Source organism: Takifugu flavidus, chromosome 17, assembly GCF_003711565.1.
Source record: "Takifugu flavidus isolate HTHZ2018 chromosome 17, ASM371156v2, whole genome shotgun sequence".
Classification (NCBI taxonomy): Eukaryota; Metazoa; Chordata; class Actinopteri; order Tetraodontiformes; family Tetraodontidae; genus Takifugu; species Takifugu flavidus.
The window spans coordinates 4,467,884-4,490,194 of record NC_079536.1 but is presented as its reverse complement, the minus strand read 5'-3'; the positions used below and the strand labels follow the sequence as shown (position 1 = coordinate 4,490,194).

At 50.9% G+C, this 22,311-nt stretch overlaps 2 protein-coding genes across 6 annotated transcripts in view; both read right to left on the bottom strand.

Annotated features, from left to right (window-relative positions):
* The window catches only part of ptprn2 (protein tyrosine phosphatase receptor type N2), a 69,360-nt gene extending 53,727 nt beyond the window's left edge, over positions 1-15,633 (bottom strand). The window contains exons 1-8 of one of the 2 annotated variants that reach the window (XM_057013210.1): positions 15,290-15,633; positions 9,663-9,713; positions 6,943-7,056; positions 3,025-3,281; positions 1,581-1,983; positions 1,240-1,497; positions 869-909; positions 460-791 (exon numbers count right to left, since the gene is read on the bottom strand). In XM_057013210.1, the coding sequence (XP_056869190.1) occupies positions 460-791; positions 869-909; positions 1,240-1,497; positions 1,581-1,983; positions 3,025-3,281; positions 6,943-7,056; positions 9,663-9,713; positions 15,290-15,374 (1,541 nt within the window). In that variant the 5' untranslated portion in view covers positions 15,375-15,633. Of the gene's footprint in view, positions 1-459; positions 792-868; positions 910-1,239; positions 1,498-1,580; positions 1,984-3,024; positions 3,282-6,942; positions 7,057-7,172; positions 7,249-9,662; positions 9,714-15,289 lie in introns of those variants that run through there. The other variant, XM_057013212.1, reaches the window with a different exon arrangement.
* A 219-nt stretch (positions 15,634-15,852) lies between these two features.
* On the bottom strand, positions 15,853-22,123 carry ncapg2 (non-SMC condensin II complex, subunit G2). Of its 4 annotated transcripts, none has more exons than XM_057013205.1 (27): positions 22,018-22,123; positions 21,692-21,819; positions 21,291-21,470; positions 21,098-21,212; positions 20,860-21,017; positions 20,637-20,771; positions 20,463-20,557; positions 20,228-20,384; positions 20,066-20,158; positions 19,871-19,996; positions 19,605-19,784; positions 19,371-19,523; positions 19,065-19,287; positions 18,893-18,990; positions 18,651-18,821; positions 18,499-18,569; positions 18,262-18,415; positions 18,009-18,185; positions 17,821-17,937; positions 17,474-17,620; positions 17,283-17,382; positions 16,998-17,200; positions 16,786-16,920; positions 16,595-16,698; positions 16,261-16,361; positions 16,090-16,186; positions 15,853-16,020 (listed from the first exon to the last, which is right to left on the bottom strand). In XM_057013205.1, exons 2-27 carry the CDS (start codon positions 21,767-21,769, stop codon positions 15,969-15,971), a joined length of 3,420 nt encoding a protein of 1,139 aa, XP_056869185.1. In that variant the 5' UTR covers positions 21,770-21,819; positions 22,018-22,123; the 3' UTR covers positions 15,853-15,968. The 4 variants fall into 4 exon arrangements, with proteins under 4 accessions (XP_056869185.1, XP_056869184.1, XP_056869187.1 ...); XM_057013204.1 differs by having other exon boundaries at positions 22,049-22,111; XM_057013207.1 differs by having other exon boundaries at positions 16,090-16,183; positions 21,692-22,102.
* Between the last annotated feature and the right edge of the window lie 188 nt (positions 22,124-22,311).

Here is a 22,311-nt window from a genome sequence, read left to right as displayed (position 1 = left end):
AGAAACTTATCTTTGCTGAGCTTGAGCGGACAGAGAGGCGAGAGAGTGAGACGGAACTTGGCTACCTTTCCTGACAAAGTATCACTATTAACGCTGTGACACGGGGCGGTAATACCCACACACGCAGGGATTTATCATCGCCGCCATTGTAATCAGGTGCTGCACACACAGAGGGATTTCAAACTACAGCATCCTTCCATAAAGGCAGGAATATGTGGGCGGGAAACACGTCTCTAAAAGGCGCATTTATGTCACGGAACAAAACGGAACATGTGCTCCACGTTGAGGTGCGTGAAATGAGTTGAAAAGGCTCCAACGGGGCCGCTAACAACTGGTGAATGGAGCCATAAAGTGTAATATAGAGAAGCGAGGAGTGGGTTTATGGTAACCGCCGGGGAGCGGCTCTTATAGGGGGACGTGTGCCTGGTGGACTGGTTGGTACATTTGGATCAAACTCACTCTGAGCCGGTGATGATGTAGCCGAAGTGCCGGCCCTTCCCTCTGCTGGAGAACTCCTTGACCCCGATGTGGACCAGCTGGGTTTTCACCTTCAAGTCCGACTTCTTCGGCTCCTCCGGCTTTCCCTGCATCCACCTCTGGATCTCCGAGTCTACCTGGCCGTCGGGTCCCCCAATCTGAGGGGCATCCACCTTCTCTTGCAGGATGGGGACCTGGCCCTGCTTCGTCTGGCTGTGGACGTTCTCCATCCCAACCATCTTCAGGGCCTTTGGAGGATTGTCAAAGGGCTCCATGTTGAGGTAGTCCAGGAGTTTGGAGAAAAAGACCTTGTGCTGTTTGGAGCCAAAGATTTTCTCATTAAACTTCTTCTCACCAATTTGAAACCAATGATGAGTCATTTTAAATTCACCTTGTCAACAGGATCTTTGTCTACGCTGTCTGTTTGTTGGCCTGGAAAATCAAATAAAAGCAATGGAAGTGAGCGAAAGAGGCGTAAACATAAACTTGTCTTTTGTAAAGATAAAATTGTCTTTTGTAAACGTAATCTTGTCTTTTTTAAACATAAACTTGTCTTTTGCAAACATAAACTTGCCTTTTGTAAATGTCTTGTAAACTTGTCTTTTGTAAAGATAAACGTGTCTTTTGTAAAGATAAACATGTCTTTTGTAAACATAAACTTGTCTTTTGTAAAGCTAAACGTGTCTTTTGTAAAGATAAACGTGTCTTTTGTAAAGATAAACGTGTCTTTTATAACCAACAAAGCTCAATTCACTCACTGACCTTTCTGTTTCATCCTCTCAGAGTCTTCCTGGATCAGATCCTGCACTCTGTTTGATTTCAGGTCCTGGTCTTGGTTCCCGCCGCCCTCCTTGCCCCTCGCGGGGACGGCGGGAGCGGGCTGTGTTTCGACGTTGGGCTGCTCCTCTTGCATCACCTCGGCGATGACCTGCGCCAGCTGTTCAAGGTTGTTTCCCATCAAGGAGTCCATGTGGATGCTGTGAGGTCCCAACTGGTTCACCACATTCTGGATGAAGCGATCTGCTCAGGGAAAGAGGAGGAGTTCACGTCACATCAAAGCAACGACCGGGTCTGTGAAACATGGACAGCGAGGAGGATTTTACCATCGCTGATGCCGAGAGGCTCTTTGGAAGCGTGTCGATTTGGACTGGTCTGAAAGAGAACTTTATCTGGATTTGGCCTTTGGGGGCTGGATCCGAAATCCAGCTGAGACGCTGAGTGGCCAACAGGGTGGATGTAGTTGAGGTAACGGAGCTTCCCTGTAGGCCACGCCTCCTTAGCACCCGGCGCCAGAAGCCGCTCCAGCTGTTTGGATGGCAGCTCGTTCCTTCCCGGGTCCTTACTGCTGAGCAAAGGGTGTCTGCCTTCGCCAGTCTTGGTGATGACTTTGGTGAGCGGAGGGTTTCCGTCGCCTCTGTGAAGGCTGTAGAGGGTGGTCTCCTTCCAGCCTGGCTTTGGTTTGGACCAGCCAGACTCAAACGGAGGATCGGACTTGAAATCGTCATTCTGTGACACAGAAGTGACATTTGTTGTAGCCACGTTTGCTGACGTGGTTTCAGAAACAAAACGCAGCTGCCGATGAAAACGCACATTTTTCATAACTATCCGGAGTAATAAATGATTTGAGCTACAGAATGACTGAAAGAGATTAATAGGTTTTACACAAATATGTTCACGCAGGGAAAAGGTTAGCATGCTACCACTGCGGTTAGTCGACGTTATTAATCTCCATCACAGACCTCGACGTTTCTTTTATCTTCCTCCCTGTGACAACAGCGGGGGGGTTACACCGGGTCAGCAAAGCCGTGACAGCCGTCGCTCGGCCGGACGGGACAGGATATGAACAGGGAACCCAGATCCCAGAGAACCGGTCTTGGAAATTACTTTATGGAAATCTTAGACGTGATAGTGTCAGTCAGACTGTTATTTCGTGCAAGTTTAAACGTGTCTCTTCAGTCAAAATAAAGTCTAGGGGAAGAAAAAATCCTTATCGGAAAAATAATATAACGTTTCAAGTTTATATCTGACAACTGGTGAATTATATGTTTGCATTACGGCGCACTGGTACAGGTCTAGATGCCGCTGAGCCATTTGGTGTTATGAAAGGGAATAAAATTGGCAACCGAAGGTGTGATTTTGTGCCGTTCTCTTTCACCTGAATAATAAGTGCCCACGCTTCAGCTCGTACGCTGGATCCACACCACATTATTACCCACGTCACTGTCAATCACCCTGGCTGCCATTTTCTGTCATTCAAATATAGAGAGGAAATGTCACTCTTTCCAAGAGGTCGTAACGGCATTAGCGCGGCGGGACGCTGCTAGCCTCACTGCTCTCCATCATGCTGCACGGGACAGGGAGCTGATGTCTTGCATAAAGGCGGTCCTGAACTCTTCAACTCGGTGTTATGGATGCGAGGTGGGGACGATGCAAAGAGTTGACAGAACATCACTCAGATCGCCCCTCCCCCGCCGGATACAGAGGAGCAATGAAGCAACAACCTGAGGTAAGCTAACCCTAGTAGATGCTAACGTAGAAGCTGTTTACCTGGACGCTGGCCTCCTGCCGTTGGACCCCCGATTGTCCCCCCACATCAGGATGCGAGAAGAGTCCCAGGCTGTTCAGGTACTGCTGGAGGTTTCCGTGGAGCTCCGCTTGGCTGGGCCTCAGCTTCCTGTCTGTGGAGCTGCCAAAGGCAGCGCGAGGGCCCGGAGGCACCGCCTGCCGGTGGAGAGGGGTGTTTCTCAGTTTGGCGAGCTCTCTGGAGATGGCCTGCTGAGTGACGTCATCCTGCCAGGTCAAGCCTGGAAACACCAGAGGTCATCAAGGTCAGATCTTCAAACACACCACACCTGCAGGCGACCCGCTAAAGCGCCAGAAAATGGCGAATATGTCACACGGTGGCCTGAGGCCGCGCCAGCATTTCTGCTAATTGCCAACACATAGCTGGGATGTGAAACTGCTGGGCAGGGGCGACGTGCACTGGTGCCAAGACCAGATGGAGCTTACTCCCATCCCCCCCAACACCCCAAAAATTCCACCAAAAAATACGGCCCCGCTCCCGACGAGCCAAAAGGCGCTGCATTCCTTCGATAAACAGCTCAGGGAGCTAAGATGTTGTGAAGGATTTACAGGCGCCGAGATGCTTGCTGATCACATTTTCATGAAATAATTGAGGCTCAGATTCCTCCCACATGCCGAACCGTCAGGATCTAAAGAAATGCCTCTGCGGCTAACGATGCGTGGTCATTAACCAGATGAGGATGCCGCCGGTCAGCACGCGTCGCCGCGACCCTGGAACGCCGTCGGGAAAATAAAGCCGAGCTTCAGCCCTGAAGGATCCACATGGACCCTGCCGTTGATACCAGCTGGTTACATATGAGCTTCATTGACGGTGACGCCTCCGTCCCCTCGGCCTACAGGGGGCGCTCACCCTCAAGGGACAACGGCTGAATTTGTAATTGATTTTTTAAAGCAGGAGCCAGGAAACAAAGCGAGAGTTTGGATTCCTCTCAATCAACCTCTCAGCTGATTATCTCGGCACCGACGAGCTAAATGTCAAGCAAATTCATCTGGAAGTATGGAGAAACGAGCAGGCCCCATCACTCAGCACGTTCCTGGTTTGTTATTTTCCCCAGTTAAGGTTAGCACGCCGTCTCACGCAAATGCCTCAGTTAATTAACGCCTCGCCATTAGCACAACGGCTCTCAAAGAAGCCAAATATTTCCATTGGCCTCCCGTCTGTTTCCCGTGTGACGGGGAGAGGTGTGTGTGTGTGTGTGTGGGGGTGGGTGTGTGTGTGTGGGTGTGGGTTGGGGGGGAGTCCTAAATATTCAAAGCCTATTAGATGGCATCCAGTCGACATGTCTTGTGGTTTCATCTGGCGTTTTTTTGAAATGCAGATTTTCCCCTTTTCCTTTGCTTCTGTCCACCGACTGATTTTTGAGGAAGTGATGGGAGAGCGCGTGAATAATTTAGCAGCGTGTTTCATTTAATTAGCCAAAGCGAAATATGTCAATCCAAATTTTAAATTAAAAAAAACAAAACAGCAGTGCATCTCTTTGGCAGACCCCACGGTGGGATTGTTCAATCACTGGAATACTTTTTTATTGTCCAACACTTTTGTTTATTGTCCAACATTTATGTTTCATTTTAACCGAGAACTAGCTTTACAGCTAATATGCCATTTAAAAAACTTTTCACTATAGTTTTTTTTAAACTGTAGTTATATTATGTGTTTGATTCTGCCTGGCCTTTGATCACCTGGGAGTAGCGGAAACAAGCGGAACAAAGGAGAAACAGATGCTGTTTCAGAGAAAATGTGGGGTTTCAGGAGCAGTTCCTGTCATTTTATCTCCGCTGACTGCACCTTCCTGTCAATACCACGAACGCAAATGTTGCGATCCATCATCAGACTCGCCTCCTCTGCAGCGGGAGAGTATCCGCCACCGTCTGCGGGGTTGGCGGATCAATTGATTGCACCTTAGTGAAGTCTGCTGTGATATATCAAGAGCACGGGCGTTAATCTGGCGTGATTCTCTGTGATGGCGAGGGCTTGAAGCTCGACGTCTCCCTCATTGCTTCGGAACCATCGTCTTCAGTTTCATATAAACCGGCAGTGATTCGTTTATACGCTTCGACGCCGACACAGAAGTGATAGATTTTAGGTGACAAGTGAAAGGTCGTCCCCCAAATTTGTTTGCTAGCAACACTGGAGGGGGACCCGCACAAATATTGACATCCTTCTATCTTCTGTTCAGCTTTGTTTCCAGAAATGACTGAAACAATGACAAAATCCTAAAGATTCCTCTCTAAAATCACCTCCAAACAGAGCTAATGGCGCACTAATGCTCAGGTAAACATGAAGTTTTATCTATTAGTTGTAAAGAGCGAAAAATTAAAACCTGTCTTTCTTGGTTTGGCTAATTAGCCATGATGCTGGTGGGGGGGGGTTCAATTAGCAAAGTAAATTCAATTAAAAGGTCAGTTTTAATATGCAATATTGTTCATCAAATTAGAAACGTGGATTAGCTCACAGTTTATCAGAATCGCTGCGGCTCCACGCGGCTAATCTTGAGCTAATCTTCAACTCTAAAAGCCATCTGCACTCATTTCATGGGCTCTCGCCTTCAGAAGGGTTGATGGTAAACATGTGACACCCGACAGAACGCTCCAGCCGGGGGTGGGGGGGGGGGGAGCCAGACCATCCAGACCCTTTACCGCGCAGGGTCAATAATTGATCTGAACGACGCCAGTGCTGCGAGGCGGACACAGATTGTTTGATTCCTACCTGCACCGCTGATGCAAGATAAGGAGGGTTGTAAATCGATGCTATTGATGCTTCTCCCCCCCCCCCCCCCTCCCCCATACACACACACACACACTTCTGTCACCTCTTCTATTCATGTTACGGTACAATAGGTTGCGGCACATCTCTGAGATGACACTTCAGTGGCTCCCGGGATGATAAGAATAATATGTCAGCAGACATTAGCGGGTGTGTAGCGGACTCATTCGGAGGTGATGCTCTCAGTGGTCCGTGGATGTGGAGGCAGAAGGTGGGGAGGGGGGGTAAAAGATGATGATGTCATGTCTGCAGTGCCTGTAAATGTGCGTCTCTAAACACAAGGAGAGAACCAAAGTGTGGAAAGATTAAACATGGCTAACAAAAAGGAGGCCGGTGGGGGAGACACAGCAGATCTCTGCTAATCTTCCTCACTCTTACTTGTGTTTTCAGCAGTGATTTAGATGAATGTGCAGTTTCGCCTGGGTTAATATTCATCAGGGCGCCTGTGTTTTTCCGCCTCTTTCTGCTTTTTAAAAAATATATTTCGTCTCCTTCCTCTTAATGATTATTTTTTTGGGTTCACGCCTGTTAGACCGTATTAAGCTCTGGGTGACGCGCACAGCCAATTACGAACAGGCGTAAAGCAAAGGTGTATACTGCCCCCTGGTGGTCACGACATCTCCACAGTGTTGGGTGCTGTAATTCATAGGTCTGCCCTGCACTACTAAGTGTACTATTAGTTATTTTCTCCAATGATAAATACATAAATATTAAGAAATCATGGAGGCACCTGTCTGTTTGATGATTAATTAACCAGAAAAGGTTCAAAAATACGTCCCACTACATCTAAAACTGAAATTCTGGGGACAATTAGATTACAAGGACACTGTTTCTGCAGTAAATGGTCTCTAGGTGGGAACCTGTTGTGACTAGCTCGCACCTTTTGAGCTGGAGAATTAGCTCTCGGTGTCCTCCCAGTATGGGAACCAGTTAAAATGGCTGCCAGACTCAGCCGGCCAGAACAATGGCCCAGTAGGACTCAGAGTCTCTCCTCGCCAAAGAGACAGCTTGACTTCTCTGGCTGGTTTTACCCACGCAGACGCTGACAAGCACTTCCTGTCACTCCTGTACCTGTCTGCGGGGTATAAAAGCACTCAGACAATGACAGGCGCGCGTACCTTTACGTGCCAGTTTCTGGAGGAGGATCCTGAGGCGTTGGAGAGCCGAGGAAGAGAGCTGGTACGTGTGCAGGTCGGCGCCAGCCAGCTCCTGACACCTTCCGAACACTCCATCTGCAGCGAAAGAAAAGAGACATTGAAAGGATGAACATGAACAAAGTGGAGCGGCGGCGAGGCGTCGGTTTAAATGGAGTAATGGCGCGCGACACCTGCGCTCTGTCTGTAATCACCTGTTTTATGGGAGCTAATGGCTGACATTTCTCGTCTGACGGCGGCGCGATAAGCGGCCATTCGTGACAGGAAGGACTTTATCAGGGACCCCTGCTAATCTCCCTATCGGCGGGCCTCGCGCCTGGCTCAATACCGGTTGCTAGGCAACCCACGCCACAGACCCTATCAGCCCCGACTGGTCTGGGCTGCGGAGGCGCAGGAGGGTCAGAATGTTGATCCGGCGTCCGGAATACAAATGAACGAACCCTTGAAAGTCCACTTCAGACAGATTTTCTTTTTCTCTCCAGTACGTGCACGTGCAGCCGTGCGTGCGACCACGTGGGAGTGCTCGTACACGGCAGCGACGGGCTGGGGCATAATGATGCGAATCACCGTGTTGTCACGCGCGACAGCTTCCCGTTAATTAGCCCCACGATGTCGGACACCGACGGCTAACATCAGCGGCGCGGCTGATGCTAAATCACGCATCGCTGTTCTTTCCGTGCTGCTGTGGCGGCATCCTGGGACACCGACCCTGGTGACGACTCTGGAATTGGAATCAGATTCCATAGAACCACCCCCACACCTTCCCGCCACCGCCGCCGCCGCCGAGCGGGAAAATGACAGCTTTGCGCAGGAAGTAGTCAGTGGGAGGTGGCGGATCTGTGCAGACAAGGCAGCGAGAGTTATTTTAGGATCTCGGAGGAGAAACTTCCCACCTACGGAAGAGCAGATCGTCAGATGGGCTCGATTCGCCGACAGCGACGCGCTTTCGTCCTTTTCTGATGTTTACAGGCAAAATAGGCTTCGATCGCAGAGGTCTGACGTCGGTTCTCAACTCTGGGAGCGCATATTACATAATAACTGAAGGGAGACATGGTCATTGGTTGCCCTGGCAACAGCCACCATCCCGCTCCAACATCAGGGGCAATCCTTTTAGCAACCAGACACAAACAGGGGGGTGAGCGCGTTAGGAATCGGGGGTTGTTTTTCACGACAGCGGTTCTCACCTCAGAGGAGAGTAAATCACAGCTCAGACGTGTTTAAACGGCTTCAGTTAATCACTTAAACGTGCGATTTTCCCCCCAAAGAACAGGCCGCCGCATCTGGATGAGCGCCGTGTTTACAGGGATACGGAATTCCTGCTGTGAATCCCGATGTTGCCCCCCCCCCCCAGCCAGACCAGGAACAGGCGGTTGACCCGTGTGGAGGAGAGACAAAAGCTCCAGTGATTGGAAAAGTAGGAATGAAGTGGTCACGCACCATCTGGGCCTGTTTGTGTCTGAAAATGCAGCTTTGAATTCATGACGACAGCACGCTCGCACAGCCAATGGGGATCCACTCTTGGGATCTCGCAGATCCACAACGCACTCGGAAAGATTTTGCTCTCGTTGCCTCGAGACTTCGTGATGAGCTGCCGCAGGTACGACCTTGACCTCGGGTTAAATGCAGCATGGAAGGCGGAGATAACTCGGGAGGGCGGGGATAACACAGAGAGGGCGGAGATAACTCTGGGAGGGCGGGGATAACACAGAAAGGGCGGGGATAGTCCAGAGAGGGCGGGGATAACTCGGGGAGGGCGGGGATACTTTGGGCTGGGCGAGGGGCGTGGCTAATTCAGGCTGCTTGAGTGTTTGGCGCTTTTAGCCGAGCGTAACCTCCTGAAAGCGCCATCAAATCAAAATGTAGCCTCCAGATGACCACATCTGCCTTTAAAGGAACATCAAGGAAGCCCCTCCCCCTCAGAGACTTAAGGGATCAAAGAGCTAGCATGATTTATTGTGGATGGTTATTGACCGATTCAATCAGTGACAGCCGTTGAGGTTGTTTGGCTCGGCAGGGCCACTTCCTGGTCCGCAGCAGCAGGTGACGTCATCACGGGAAGATGGCCGATCCAGTAAACTGGCAAAGCCCCAAATAACCAGTGCCCCCCTCTGACACGTCGCATAGCAACAGCACGCGTCAGGAAGAGCGAGCGTCCCAGCCCAGAATAAACCAGGTTACTCCTTCAGGGACGTGGGGACGGGCTGATGCGAGGCCCGGTTACACCCACGCCGTCCTCCGGCTGCTGCGGAGCGACAGGTCGTATAACGAGATTTACCGCGCAGCTACATCACGTCTCATCAAGAGGGTATCAGGGGGGAAAGGAGGAAGGCTGGGAAGTCCGAACACGACCCTCCTCCGCCGTCCAAGCGTTCCCACAAACAAATAAATGTAAGGTGGCTCAGCGTCTCCTGGTGCTCCGCGCCGCGGCCTGCTGCAGCCACCCGGAGCCCCAGAATACATTAACCTTTTCAGCACAGCGACGACCATCAGCAGCCACGTTGAGAAATCAAAAACCACGCGCGAATCTGCCAGGTGACAGGCCCTCCACCAGCGGGGTGAGGCGTCGTCATGGTAACGGTCCACACTGACGCACATATCAGACGCGCCGAATGACTGATAGTAAAAATAAAACGGAACCTGGTCGGAGGTTGGGGCTGAGTTGGACGTAAAAAACCAGGGCCTACCGTTGACGCAGAACTCGTACGGCGCGCAGAGCTCGTCTTCAAACAGGCAACCTGGAGGAGAAAACACAATCATCATCATCATCATCATCATCCTTCATTTTCTAGCATGTTCTATTGAGAAAATGCTAAGTGAATTACGCTAAAATACATTCATTCGCTATAATCCTATTAGCTACGGCTTGATTTGCTCTAGCACATGCTATAATGTAGAGTAAACGCTAACGCATCCTCAAAAACGTAGCCGTGTCACATGCTACATTAGCTGTGGCCGTGGCCTTGCTGCTAATGGTCATCAATCATCAATTAGCATGACGTCTGTTGTCCTGTGTATGACGCTATTACATCAACACGGCGGCTAATGTTCCCAAACACCAGAGCTGCGAGAACCTTAAGGTGGACAAAACTTGTTTGGAGAGTCAAACCTGGACAATAACCACAGATTCTTCTTGTTATTTCTATCTCAGCCTGGTTTAGTTAGCGCGGGGCAGCTCATGACCGCTAATAACCCAGGGATATTGGACTGGGAAGCCTCTTAATCATGACAGGCATCCAGAAGTTTGTTTGGGTCTGTGGATCCATCACTGGCTTCATTAGCCTTTGAGGATTATTAAAGTTCTCAGACGTGATAACAGCTCCTTTCATCAATGACACCCTCTCATTTCAGGGCGCGTTCTAAAGAGATGTAGCGGCGCTCGCCTGGGGATGACCACAGTTGGCAAGTTTTTTGGGGATTTTTTTTGTTAATGTTTTAGATGTTTTAGGTGGATTTTCAGGATTAGTGTGGACATAATAAGCCACGAAGTCATACCAATGAGATCCAACCTGGTAGAGCCACATATTCCAGAATATCCCCACTGGACAGACCGTGTCCAATGCCTTTGTGAACCACAAGGGGCCCGCACACCACAGCTTGAAAACTCGCTTTTTGTGACAATGTGTATCCTATTAATTAAGATTCATTAAGAATTTGTTTTGAAGATGACCGAAGCCGAACCGAAGAGCGACTGAAGCGAATGGCCTTGTACAGCCATCTCGCCTCTCTAGACTTCCTGTCGCTTCACTCGACCTCACCTCCTCATCGCCGCCGCTTAATTCATTGGCTGCTCTGGGAGGCCTCGTCAGCTCTCGATATTAATTACAACCTTCCATTTAATGAAGCATAGCGTGCGTGAGTGACGGGGACGCCGGATTGATAACGCCTCACCCTCTTTCTGCGACGACGGGGCAGAGATGATTAAAATGGAGGCTTTTAATTAAAATGTAATCATTGTGGATGCTGCTGATTGAAAAGGGGGATGTTAGCATAGACGCGGCAGACGACGAAAGCGAGTCAGGGTGAGAATTGTCATGTTGATGATTAGTGACAGTTCTGTCAGCTCCAGCCATGATTGACAGCTTAAAAACTGCAGTCTCGCACGTACGTCTGCTTCACTTAGCATGTGAAGAACTTCAGCAGAGAACTTTAGCCTGGCCTCGCTAGCATGCTACAGTGCACGGCGCTCTCTAAACAAGAAACAGATTCAAGTGAACGCATCGTGTTGTGAGAAAAGAGAGCTAGCCTCATATAAACACAGATTAAAAACGAGTCCTCTGTGTGAAAACAGCCGTTAGCGGAGGATGGTGATAACAGGTATGCTACGTGTGTCGCGGCATTGCTCCAAAATTAGCAACAGCGTGACCTAATTCGCAGCTCGCAGGGAACATCTGAAAGGTGCTTTTGGTGAACATGAACGCTGATCGCTGAATCTGAGTCTCCCGCGATGCGTTTACTGTCAGCCTACAGGTGGTCGGCCATCGCTGGGACGCCATCTGTGCGCTGGGCCAAGGAGGATGCTGGGAGTCTGGCACGCTTTTAAATGACCGACTTCATTCCTCCTGTTCTGGTGGCCGCCAAGGACTCCTGACTCATTATTCCTCGCCAACAAAGCCATTTCTAGCCGGTGGGATAAAAGAGGGATGGAGAAGAGAACAAATTCACCTCCGCTTGAAGCACGTTGGCAGCTTTTAGCAGCTCCTGCTTCGCTAGCGTTCCATGCATTAGATAAAGTAACCTAGCTTGTCACAGCGGCCAACAGGCTGTCGCTCAGAAGCTTAATGATTAGCTATTAATTAATTAGTGGTTAATTGTAACACATCAGACAGTAAATCAGTTCTAGTTAATCAATAACGCGGATGTTTAGCGCTAGCTTGAAGCAAGGGAGCGTGGGAGTTCGGATGGAGCCGCGAGCGTCGCCACATCCGGGGAAGCGTGGCTGCACACGGTTGGAAATGATGTTTCCTGGGAATTTGTCAGAATTTCCAGGCAGGTGACGCTCCGTCACTATGTTTCCCGCTCCGGGCGACAGTCCAGAAGATTGCCATGAATTAAAGATGGCAGCCGTCACCGAGGCAACGGAAGACCCAGAAATAGGCTGGCTTGACCTTCTTTGTGCCCTGCGATGAATGATTCAGACGCTTGCTTTTCCCCCGCTCTTCCGAGGTGTGTCTGGCGTCGAGCTGCGGAATAGCGGCGAGTCAGACAGCTGAGCGGCGTCCTTTTTGTGGCCCCCCGGAGGGAAATCTCCGGCCCCTCGGAGGAAGTAAATCATTTATCTCTTATGAGAGCTGCTTGAACCTCATTACAGCCTAATGGTGTTCGGGCGGGCGCATGATGGAGGGTAGAACGACATTGTGGTTGGTCACGAGTCATTTTGCCGCCGGTCTGGGAAGTTCAAGGCTTCCAGGAAAGTGCTGCGCTGGGATGCACGTTAGCCTAAACGCTAACTGGGAAGGCTGGTTTACAGCTCGGCTAACAAGTGCAGGGCTGTTGCACACTTGCCCACGGTGCGTTCAAGGAACCGTAGTCAGTCTGGTAGCATCAAAGGTTCTCGATGTCGACGTTTAATCCATGAGCAGCTTTGGGAATTGCTGCTTTAATGGCACTTTAGTGAGAATTGTGTGACAAATAAAGACAGGAAGTTGGACCTGAGCCGCTTGTGGTGATTAAATTACGTCGTGATTAATTTCAGCGACGGCGGAAAGTCGCTGGAGTCGTTTAAAGGCAGAGGCGTCCTTGTCCGAGTGCACAAGCACAGGAGGGGATTTATAGCCTCCTTCCCTGCGATGATGGGGGGGGGGGGGGGGGCCTTTGGAAACGTTGTTCCTTTTTCCTGTTTGACCTATTATGTAACAGTGTGGTTTAATTTAGACTAGCATGATATAAATTTCACCGCTTTGACAAAAACCAAAGAAATAGTTCCTCCGACTTCAGGACCGTATCACCGTGTTACTGTCACCTTCACGTTGACCTTGAGCGGCACGCGTCACCTAAAACCTTTGGGCGGAGCGCCTCAACACGCTAGCTGCACGGGTTCTGTCACCTTCCGCTGTGACGGAAACAGAACCGGAACACTCAACAGACTCGGAGCCAACACACTCCTCCGAGCATCTGTTGAGTCACAAAGAAACGTCGCACTCCTCTCGCAGCAGCCGCGGCGGCGGCGGCGGCGCCCCAGACTGGGAATATCCAGGCGGCTCCGCGCCGCCTCTCTTGTGTCAGCGTCGCCAGACTTTAAAGAACACGAAACTGGTGAAAACAGCGAATTCAGGAGTGAGTTCCGCACGGATTCGAGTGGCTTTTATTAACATTCAACAGCGCGAGACAGAAGGAAACACCGAAGTGCAAATAATTACGCTCAGCTGGGAAACAGGCTTTGTAAATAATAACAAACGCTCTTTAAAAGTCCTTGTTTAGGGAAAAAACAAACACAAATCAACAGAGTTTGCATCATGAGGCCTTTGTGGACACTTAGAAAAGCACTGATGAATCAAAACTGCTCAGCCAGCTACTTGTTAGCATGAGAGGCTAACGGCACACGGTCAAAATGCTCTGTCCTCCCACACAAAGTCCATGTTGTTTTACCCACAGTAAGCTGGCTTCAAAGATAAAGTGCAATGCTATACCTGCGTGGCACAAACAAAGCCATAGCCTTATGGTTGCTAGCACAGTACAAACATCTCTAGGTGAAACAGAATGTTTCAGAGCTATAAGTGAAGCAGCAAAGGTGATGCTCAACAATGTGTTTTCCCCTTTATCAAAGATGCTAAACTAGCATGGGAATGTGTCATTAAGGAGAGTCAGGAGCTGAGCTGAATGTTAGCATTTTAAGGTAACGTCAGAAGCTAGGTGGCACCCTGTGTTCTGTTTGATTTATATCTCTATTTTCAGCACGGCAGAGTCCGCAAATGTAATGAAAGTTCGACTTTTGCGTCGGCAGCTGGTTGTCGGCTTAATGAACGACAAGATTTTCACCTGTTGTCATTTGAATTTGCAATGTTGCGCTGTGTTAATGCGACCTGGACGGAATCTTAACAAGCCAGGGGCTGCTAGCTGCAACGTAACAAAACATGAAGCACGTTGACGTTAGCGCGTGCGTGACCTCGAGCGATGCGTCGGGTCATCGCCGACATGGTACAATCCTTTGTCAACAAATGGTCTGACCCAAGTTCCCCAGAGCAGTAAAGATTTTTATGGTGACGGCAAACAGCAATCAGAGAGAACAAATAAGTTGATCACATGATCTCCGGCACAAATTGAAACAATATAGCATTACAGCTAAATGAGACTGGTCCTGATCAACGCTAATAATAATTTGGTAAAGGAAAATCATTAGAGATAGCCAAGACACGCTGCGCTAGCCTCTGTCGCCCTCGTGTTTGTGTTAGCATCTATTTTTCCATCATGTTTGGTCTTAGCAAATGAAGCTAATGAGATAATTCTCCTGCACATTGAGGGAAAATACTTTTGTAAGTGTAGGATTAGCTAGCCACTTCCCCGCTGGCATACATCTACATCTTCCTGAGGTCCCCAGTTTCAGGATTAGCTGAATCAATATGCATCTATATTAAAGTGTTTATGAAAGATTTGACTGATATGATGTTGGACAAAGATTTACTTTAAAAGTAAACTGAAAATTGTGGAGCTAGCGTAGCCAAACTGCTCTGAAGCCTCTCCTTTCATCGTCAGGAGGGAACTGACGCAGATACTTGAGCACTTGAGCAGGCAGCCACGTCGTGACGACACACCTTGAGCATCGACATGGTGGCGGCGTGCTGGGGGACTCATTAGAAACAACAAACACACAAAACAATAAACAATAAAAGCACAGCGAGAACCGGAGGAGGCAGCAGGATCGGGCGCAGGTTCCGAGGATCCTGCAACACTTGTAGAACCTAAAGTGGAGAACGCTTGCAGGATGCTTCCTGCTCCAAACAAGGATGAATCATCAGCCGGCAGCAAATATTTGCTCAGAACAGCGAGTCTGGTTCTGGGTGGGAACACCTGAATGCATCAGAACACAGCAATAATCAGCCCTGGGAGCACAACAGCCTCCGAGGACCGACGGGAGAGTGTTGGACATTTAAACCGGAATGTGTCAGCCTCTCCAGGGGTGCCCAGCGCTCCTCTCTCGGCCTGGCTGCGGACCATTTGGCTCCTCTGGAAGAATCTTCTCTCAGAACCTCCAACTCAAGTTTTGAGGAGCAGCAGACGGTTGAGAGGCGGCCCAGACGCCACTGTTATGTAACTTCAGCACACGCTGGTCCAAAGCGAGACAGGCAACTGGGATCAAACTGGGAGAGACTCTTACCAAATCTGCGGTCGGCCCGGGCGGGTGAGGAGCAAAGGCTGCCCGCCAATGCAGCGAGGAGGACGGGACACCACCGTGGATCCATACCGCTCCTGCCTGGAGGCGCCGCCGCTAATCCATCGCGCACCTCCGCAGGGAGGAAAAGGGGGAATAAAAACACGGGGAGGGGGGGAAACAAAAGCAACCCGCGAGTCTAAGGCAAAGCGACGCGCGATGGGACCAGACTCGGGCTCGCAGGGGCGTCAAGCTGCGGGGAGAGAAGCGGAAGAGACGCGGGCGGACGGAGGCGCAGCAGAGGCGTCGCTTCAGCACCACAAACAGCACCAGCTGCCCGGAGGAGGAGCCCCGCCCCTGGCAGTGACGTCAGAGCCGCGCACGGCGGCGCGGATGACGCGCACGGAGGCTGGATAGATGGATGGATGGGGGGGGGGGGGGGGACCTGCCGGCCATCAATGATGAGGAAAAGCAAGAAATAATGAAATAATGGGGGGGAATGATCCAGAGTTCATTAACTTCCTGTGAGAAAACGTGTGGAATTTTACACAATAAAGGAAACGAATGAACAGATTTATAACATTATTTTATTTTCAGCAGCGCCGCAAAAGGTTAAAACACACAGGCGTGAAAAAATAGACATTTTGTATGAGAGTAAAGCTGAAGAGACGAGTTCTTTTAACATTTACAGATCCAGGATTTCATTCACGGTCTTCAGAGCTGCGTCATAAACGACCCTGTGGGATAAACAGACACATTTTACGTTGGCCGATCTCAAACGTGCCGATTCGCTCAGCTCCGCCCACCTCTCGCCGTCGCCACCTGCAGACGTGACCGCGTGCTTGTGAAGCTGCTGCAGGACAGATGTGGCCACGCCCTTCAGGGGCGCTTTCGCCTGTCCTGCTAATGAGCGGGAAGAGGAAGAGTCACGTGGGTCTCTCAGGGAGAAGGAACGAACGGGAATGTGGGAACCTCACCGTGTTTGATGACCGCCAGGATGCACGAGACGGCGGCCAGGTCGTTCAGGCCGCTGATGGCCTCAGAGTCCAGAGATGAGCTGAATTCAGCCAGAAACATCCTGGGAAGAAGGCGGGAACACAGAAAATCAGGACTGCTGCGCATTGAAATAAGAAAAGTGTCACATGACACCCGGTTAGCGTCAGCAGTAACCAACCTGTCCACCAGGGGGCAGCACCATCGTTCAGAAACTCAAAAAAGACCGGCTTCTTTGGGTTTTTGGTCAATTTAGTTTCTTATTTTTAGCACTTTCTATCATTCCACAAGGGGGCCAACAAAAGAAAAGCGTTTTACTTGGTAACAGACGGCGATTTGAGGATGACAGACAGCAGCGTGCTGGACAGTGGGGGCATATCGTCGATGGACTCCGGCGCCGTCGCCTCCTCGCGGTGCGTCATCTTCAAAGACGAGAAGACGGCAGCTTTCATCAGCGCTGCAGATCGCAGTCTGGATGAGATGAACCCCCCCGAGTAGCTCAGTCCTACCTTCTGAAGCGAGTGCCTGCTCTCCACTAAGATGACGGCAAAAACGGTGGAGAAGACCCCGACGAGGGGGGGCCGGTCCCATATCAGAACAGCCTGGAGGAAGTCCGTCAGCCCGGGGACGGCCGAGTGACACAGCTGGAACGATGCAAACGAGACATTCAGCATCGGCAAAGGTCTCAGATCTGTGGACGGTTAAGAAATCCATTAAATACTTGTTTTCCCTCCTCTGGCTGCCTTCTGAGGCGACGGGCCAGGAGCTCGATGACCTTCTGGAACAGGTTCGCCACCACACCCAGAATGACGGCGGTCGGATCTTCTGGGTTCTCTGGATCCCCGTTCTCCTCCTCGGGTACGTAGCTGGAGACCACCTCCTTCAGGATCCGCAGGGTTGGAGGAACGCACAGGTACCCCGCGTCTGCAGGGGCGCGCGTGTCAAAATGGTTACAGTGTTCCGGAACCTGCAGGGAGGGGGCGCCGCTCCTCCCTCCATCGCTCACCTGAGAGGAGAATGACGGAGCACAGCTGGAGGATCCGATTCCTCAGCATCTCGTCGGCCAAACCCACGAGGAACACGTCCTGGCACACCAACAGGAAGCTCTGAGGAGAGCAGGAGTCCAGGTAAGACAACGCAGACCCCCCGGTCCCGTCCACTGAACCCAGATCAGCCAACGTGGTCACACCTTCTCACCTCAATCACCCGAGCAGCCAGCTGACTCTTCTCGGGGTCTTTCCCGTCGCCTTCCTCGCTTCCGTTAGCCAGGAAGGGCAACACCCGCGCCGATATCCACGCCGCGTCCTGTTCGAGGGAGAGCAGGTACTCTCGACCCTGCGAGGTCTGGGACACGGGGACAAAACAATCAGACGCCAGCGCCCAGAAACCCGCCAGGACTTTTTAATGAGATTAATCTTCTCTGATGCGGCTGCAGCGAATGAGCCTTTCCAGCACAGCGCACCGATGTCACCGTGTCCTCCAGCACACAGTGTCCTCACTAAAGAGACCGCCCGTCCTGTCCCGGACGTGCGCTGAACACTCACGCTGTGCTGCAGGTGAGCGCCGAGGCGGCCGTGGTACGCAAACACCCCGAGCGCCGTCTCCACGCCGGGACGCCTGGGGTCCTCTGCGGCGCCGCTCAGGTGAGTGTAGAGCAGCGACTGCGGAGACAAACGTTTAAAGGACGCCGAGACGCAAAGACACAATGGGACAACAGGCAGAATCCAGCTACCCTCCAGCTTCCCAGAACGGTGTGCAGCTGCTTCAGAGCCGTCTCCCCGAGGGCCAGGACCGCCTCCCGGGACGCCGTGTGGTTGAACAGGTACTCCAGGTACGCCAGAGCCAGCTCCGGTTTGGCCTCCACCGTCTCCTGGATGCGCACCTTCCGCCTGGCGCCGCCTTTCTCCTGCTGTTGGATAGAACATGACTGCGTTCAGCTTCAACCCCGGCCGTTAGAGTGCAGGCGGGCGCTCCGCCACACTGACCCCCTCTTTGGGCAGAGCCTCAGCCAGCCAGTCGGTGATGAGTTCCACGACGTCTGCGGCCTGGCCCCAGCTACACACGCACTCCAGCAGCTGGCCGTAACGCGGCGCCGCGGCGCCGGGCTCCATCTTCCGCAGCTTGGACAGGACGCCGCAGCTGGGAGAGGAAACGTCGAGGGGAGGTGTAAGAGGGGATAAAACGGGACAAGGGAGACAAAACGGGATGAAACAAGGAGGCACCTGAAGGTCGGGACTGCAGCTGGAGGCATGAAGGAGGCCAGCTGGATGAGAGGAACGACGCACTGCTCATCCTGGACAACAAAGGAAGCACGTTACGATCCCAAATAAGAACAAAATGATCAGTTCAAACCAAAAAAACATGCTCTCGATACCTCCAGGGCCTGGAAGTACTTGGCCAGGACACTTCCAAACTTGGCCAGCACGTACTTCTCAGCCTCTTCGTTCTGTCTCAGAGCCTTCCGGACGCTGCTCCACAGGATGACCAGGACCTCCAGCAGCCTGGCGACCACAGCCGTGTCTTTGCCCAGCACAGGTTCAGCCTGCTGACAGCAGACTCAGAGCTGAGCCAAAGCTCTCCGGCACTGATCCGATAAATGAGTTTCCCAACTCTTACCGTGCTGTTCTCCTTGTTGCTGTCGCTGACCTCGGTCTGGTCACAGTCCACCAACACGAGGCTCTTCAGAAGATTGCGGATGGCCAACATCAGCTTTACTACGAGACAGAACGAGGAAAGTCTCAACGCACGCCCGAAACGGTTTCCCGGGCGACCTCCCGCAGGTTCTCACTGATGTTGGTGGGGGCGGTGTGTCTGTGGGCGAACTGGTAGAACTTCCTGGCAGCCATGGGGTTCATCTGGATCAGCGTGACGCAGCGGCAGCACCACTCTCGCTCCGACTCGTTGACGGGGAAGAAAGACTTGAAGAGCAGGTCAACGATCCGTTTGGAGACGGACTGGGAGTCCATGGCCAAGCGGGCGAGCAGGTGGTCCACGTTGCACACATCCCAAAACTGGAGAGACCATGGAAGGCGTCTTTGATAGCTCTCGCTTACGGCGAGCTTTGAAAGAGACGGGTTGGAAGAGGGGACGTTACCTTGGCGGCGCGCACTGCTTTCATCTTGATGAGCATGTCCAGGAAGGCTGTGCGGACCTTCTCCGAGTTGTCGTGAAGGCTGTTTTTGAGAGCGGGGAGAAACTTTTCCAGTAATGGATGGCTGAAGACGTTGTCCAGGACGATACACAGACACTGAGAGGCAAAGCAAAGGCGTGAGCTGCACCACCGGTGAAATCTGCTCAGGGCTGAACGGAGCGCGACCAGATCGTCTACCTTGAAGACCGAGCAGCGGACATCAGGCGAGCTGCAGTCGGTCGCCATCTCCATCACCAGCTTCTTCAGAAAGTCGGTGATGATGGATGGAGGGAGGAGCTCCCAGCACTTGGCCAGGATCTTACAGACGCCCAGGATGGCGGTGGATCGCACGCAAGGATGAGGGTCGTTGAGGAGTGTCTGAGCAAAGTTTTCAGCTATTTATTTACACTTTTTTTCCTTCCCTTTTTCATTTCAAAAACCCGAACAGTAAAATGCGTCCTCACCATAACAGTGTCCAGCTGATTCTGGATGGCCTCGTCCGTGCTCTTGCTGTTCTGGTCCGGGTCGTGCACCGGGAAGGCTTCAGTGAAAACCAGCGCGGCGTTGGCGCGCACCTCAAAATTCGGAACCTACAGACACCAAACGGAGACGTTAAACCTGAAAGAAAAAAGGTGGTGAAAGACAAGAGACACGCTCACACTTAAAGCCTTCCAGAGAATGGGCTTATAAAGACGACAGAGCATCTGGTCCACCTTGGAAACGTCCTTCTTGGAGTGGAAATAACTCACAACCTGCAAGAGAATGAAAGACATTTAGAGGGTAAAGACAGAAATAGAGAAGACAGAAGGCGGGACGTCTACCTGTCTGACTTTAGCGTGGACGGGAGATGTTCTACGCAGAAGAATCGCATTCTGCATAAAATCCTGAATGCAGGAACTCTCGATCTGCTCCTGGACCTCTCCTGTAGCCTTCTTCCACGCTCTGAAGTAAACCTCTGCAATATGAGCGGTCATCGTCCTGAAAAGAGACATTTGGTCCTGAGTAACACGCAAAGAAATCTGATGGGTGTCCATGAGGATGAAGCTGGGGTCATACTTGCTATAAAACTCCAGCTGGTTTTTGATGGTGCCATGAAGAACCCAGATGAAGTTGATGTTCCAGCTGAAAAGAAAGACCAGGAAGCGCTTTCCCTGCGATGACACACACACGGTCACGCTAACAGCTTAGCAGAGCAAAAGGGAAATAAGCGGTGACTGAATCACAACCCACATTGTCATTTTTTATGAACATTGGCCGATGGAAGCACTCAAGCAGCAAATCTATCATCTCATTGTTGTCTTCTGCTGTGTAATCCAGAGTCAGAAGAACATTATGGAGACTCCAGACTCTTTGGATCTCCGTCACCTGAGACAAAAAAAAAATAGACCAGGGATAAACAACCTTAATGCTGCAAATGCCACTATAATGATGGCAGCTTGAATCAAACACTGACCGGTTTCTTGGAGGCGAGGATCTTCTTCAGTGACACAAAGAAAGCCGTGCGGCCAAATTTTTCTTTCTCTTTCAGGTCCTTTTTCCACCAGGCCTCGCAAAGATTGTGAATGTGGTTCTGCAGAGGTGCATCTCGCTCAAACGTGGACACGAAAACATCTGAGAAACAACAACCAAAAAAACATTAAACCACTCAAACACCGTGAAAAGGCCACAAATCCACCTGCAGAGACACCAACCATGAAGCCTGAGTGCAACCTGGAGGAGAGCGCTGTACGCGTCTCCATCTTGGAGGACCTTTAATGAAACTGCAGCCACTAGTGTCACTCCATCCACTACGGCCACGGCACGATTCTGATAGAAATGTGAATAGAAGCGTGATCTTTTATGTGCAATAGTGTAAAACATGCATACACCATTTGATAAACCTACAGGGTCCATAGCTGATTGCACTTCCATGCCCTCCGGTCCACCTCTGTCCCACTGCTCTGGGGGTAAATCCTGCAGGACGTCCTGAAGGAGGGACGCCAGATTCTCCCACAGAGTGTGTCTCTGGTTCCTGGGCATCTCCTGCACCACCTCCTCCACGTCAAAGGGCTCCGTCTTGTCCTTCTGCTCAACATCACAGCACAGAACAACTTTACTGTCGACTGGGAGGGTTTTTTTGTCTGTTAATTCAACAAAACTGATTGTATCTGTGGATTTTTATTGGCTTTGGAAAGCAGCATTTAAAGTCTGGATTTAACAAGATTCTCCAAAGATAAACGTGTTAGAGAGTTAACTAAAAGGAAACTTATGTTTTTTTTGCTGTAGATGAATAAAAAGCTACTTACATGAAGCCCGATAAAGCGGAGAAAATCCTCGACATTTTCCTTACAGGCTGCGTCCAGAAGTGCTTTTCTCTTTGACATATTTACGGCTTCCCGGACGATAAATTGCGATGGGACGATGTTTTACAGCCCTAAGAAGAGCAGACTGATCACGATTATGCAGCACTTTTCGAAAGCTTCTGCAGTGAAACGAAACGGCATCAAAACAAACGTGCGAACCCAGTTTAGCATTAGCATTGAAATGGCGATCCACTACAAACTGGTGCCGCTACACTTCAAAAGTTTAATCACTCCCGCACGAGCTGTGGACCTTTAAAATACAACCGTACCGATAAATGTGTTGTTTTAAAGAGTGACAACCTCTAGATGACAGCCATCTAAACCCGCAAGATGACCCGCGCAAATTCGGATAATGGTTACGTCATGACGTCGTGCGTCAAATTATGCCGACGAGGGGCTGTAGTTATTGTGCTACGTCATTAGATGGCGCCAGAGGACTGTTTTCTATTTCTTGTAGAAAGGATCGTTTAACAGTGACTAATGTGCCCAGAGATATGTGACTTCAATTTTAACGATTTATCTGGGGAAATTCGGATAATGGTTACGTCATGACGTCGTGCGTC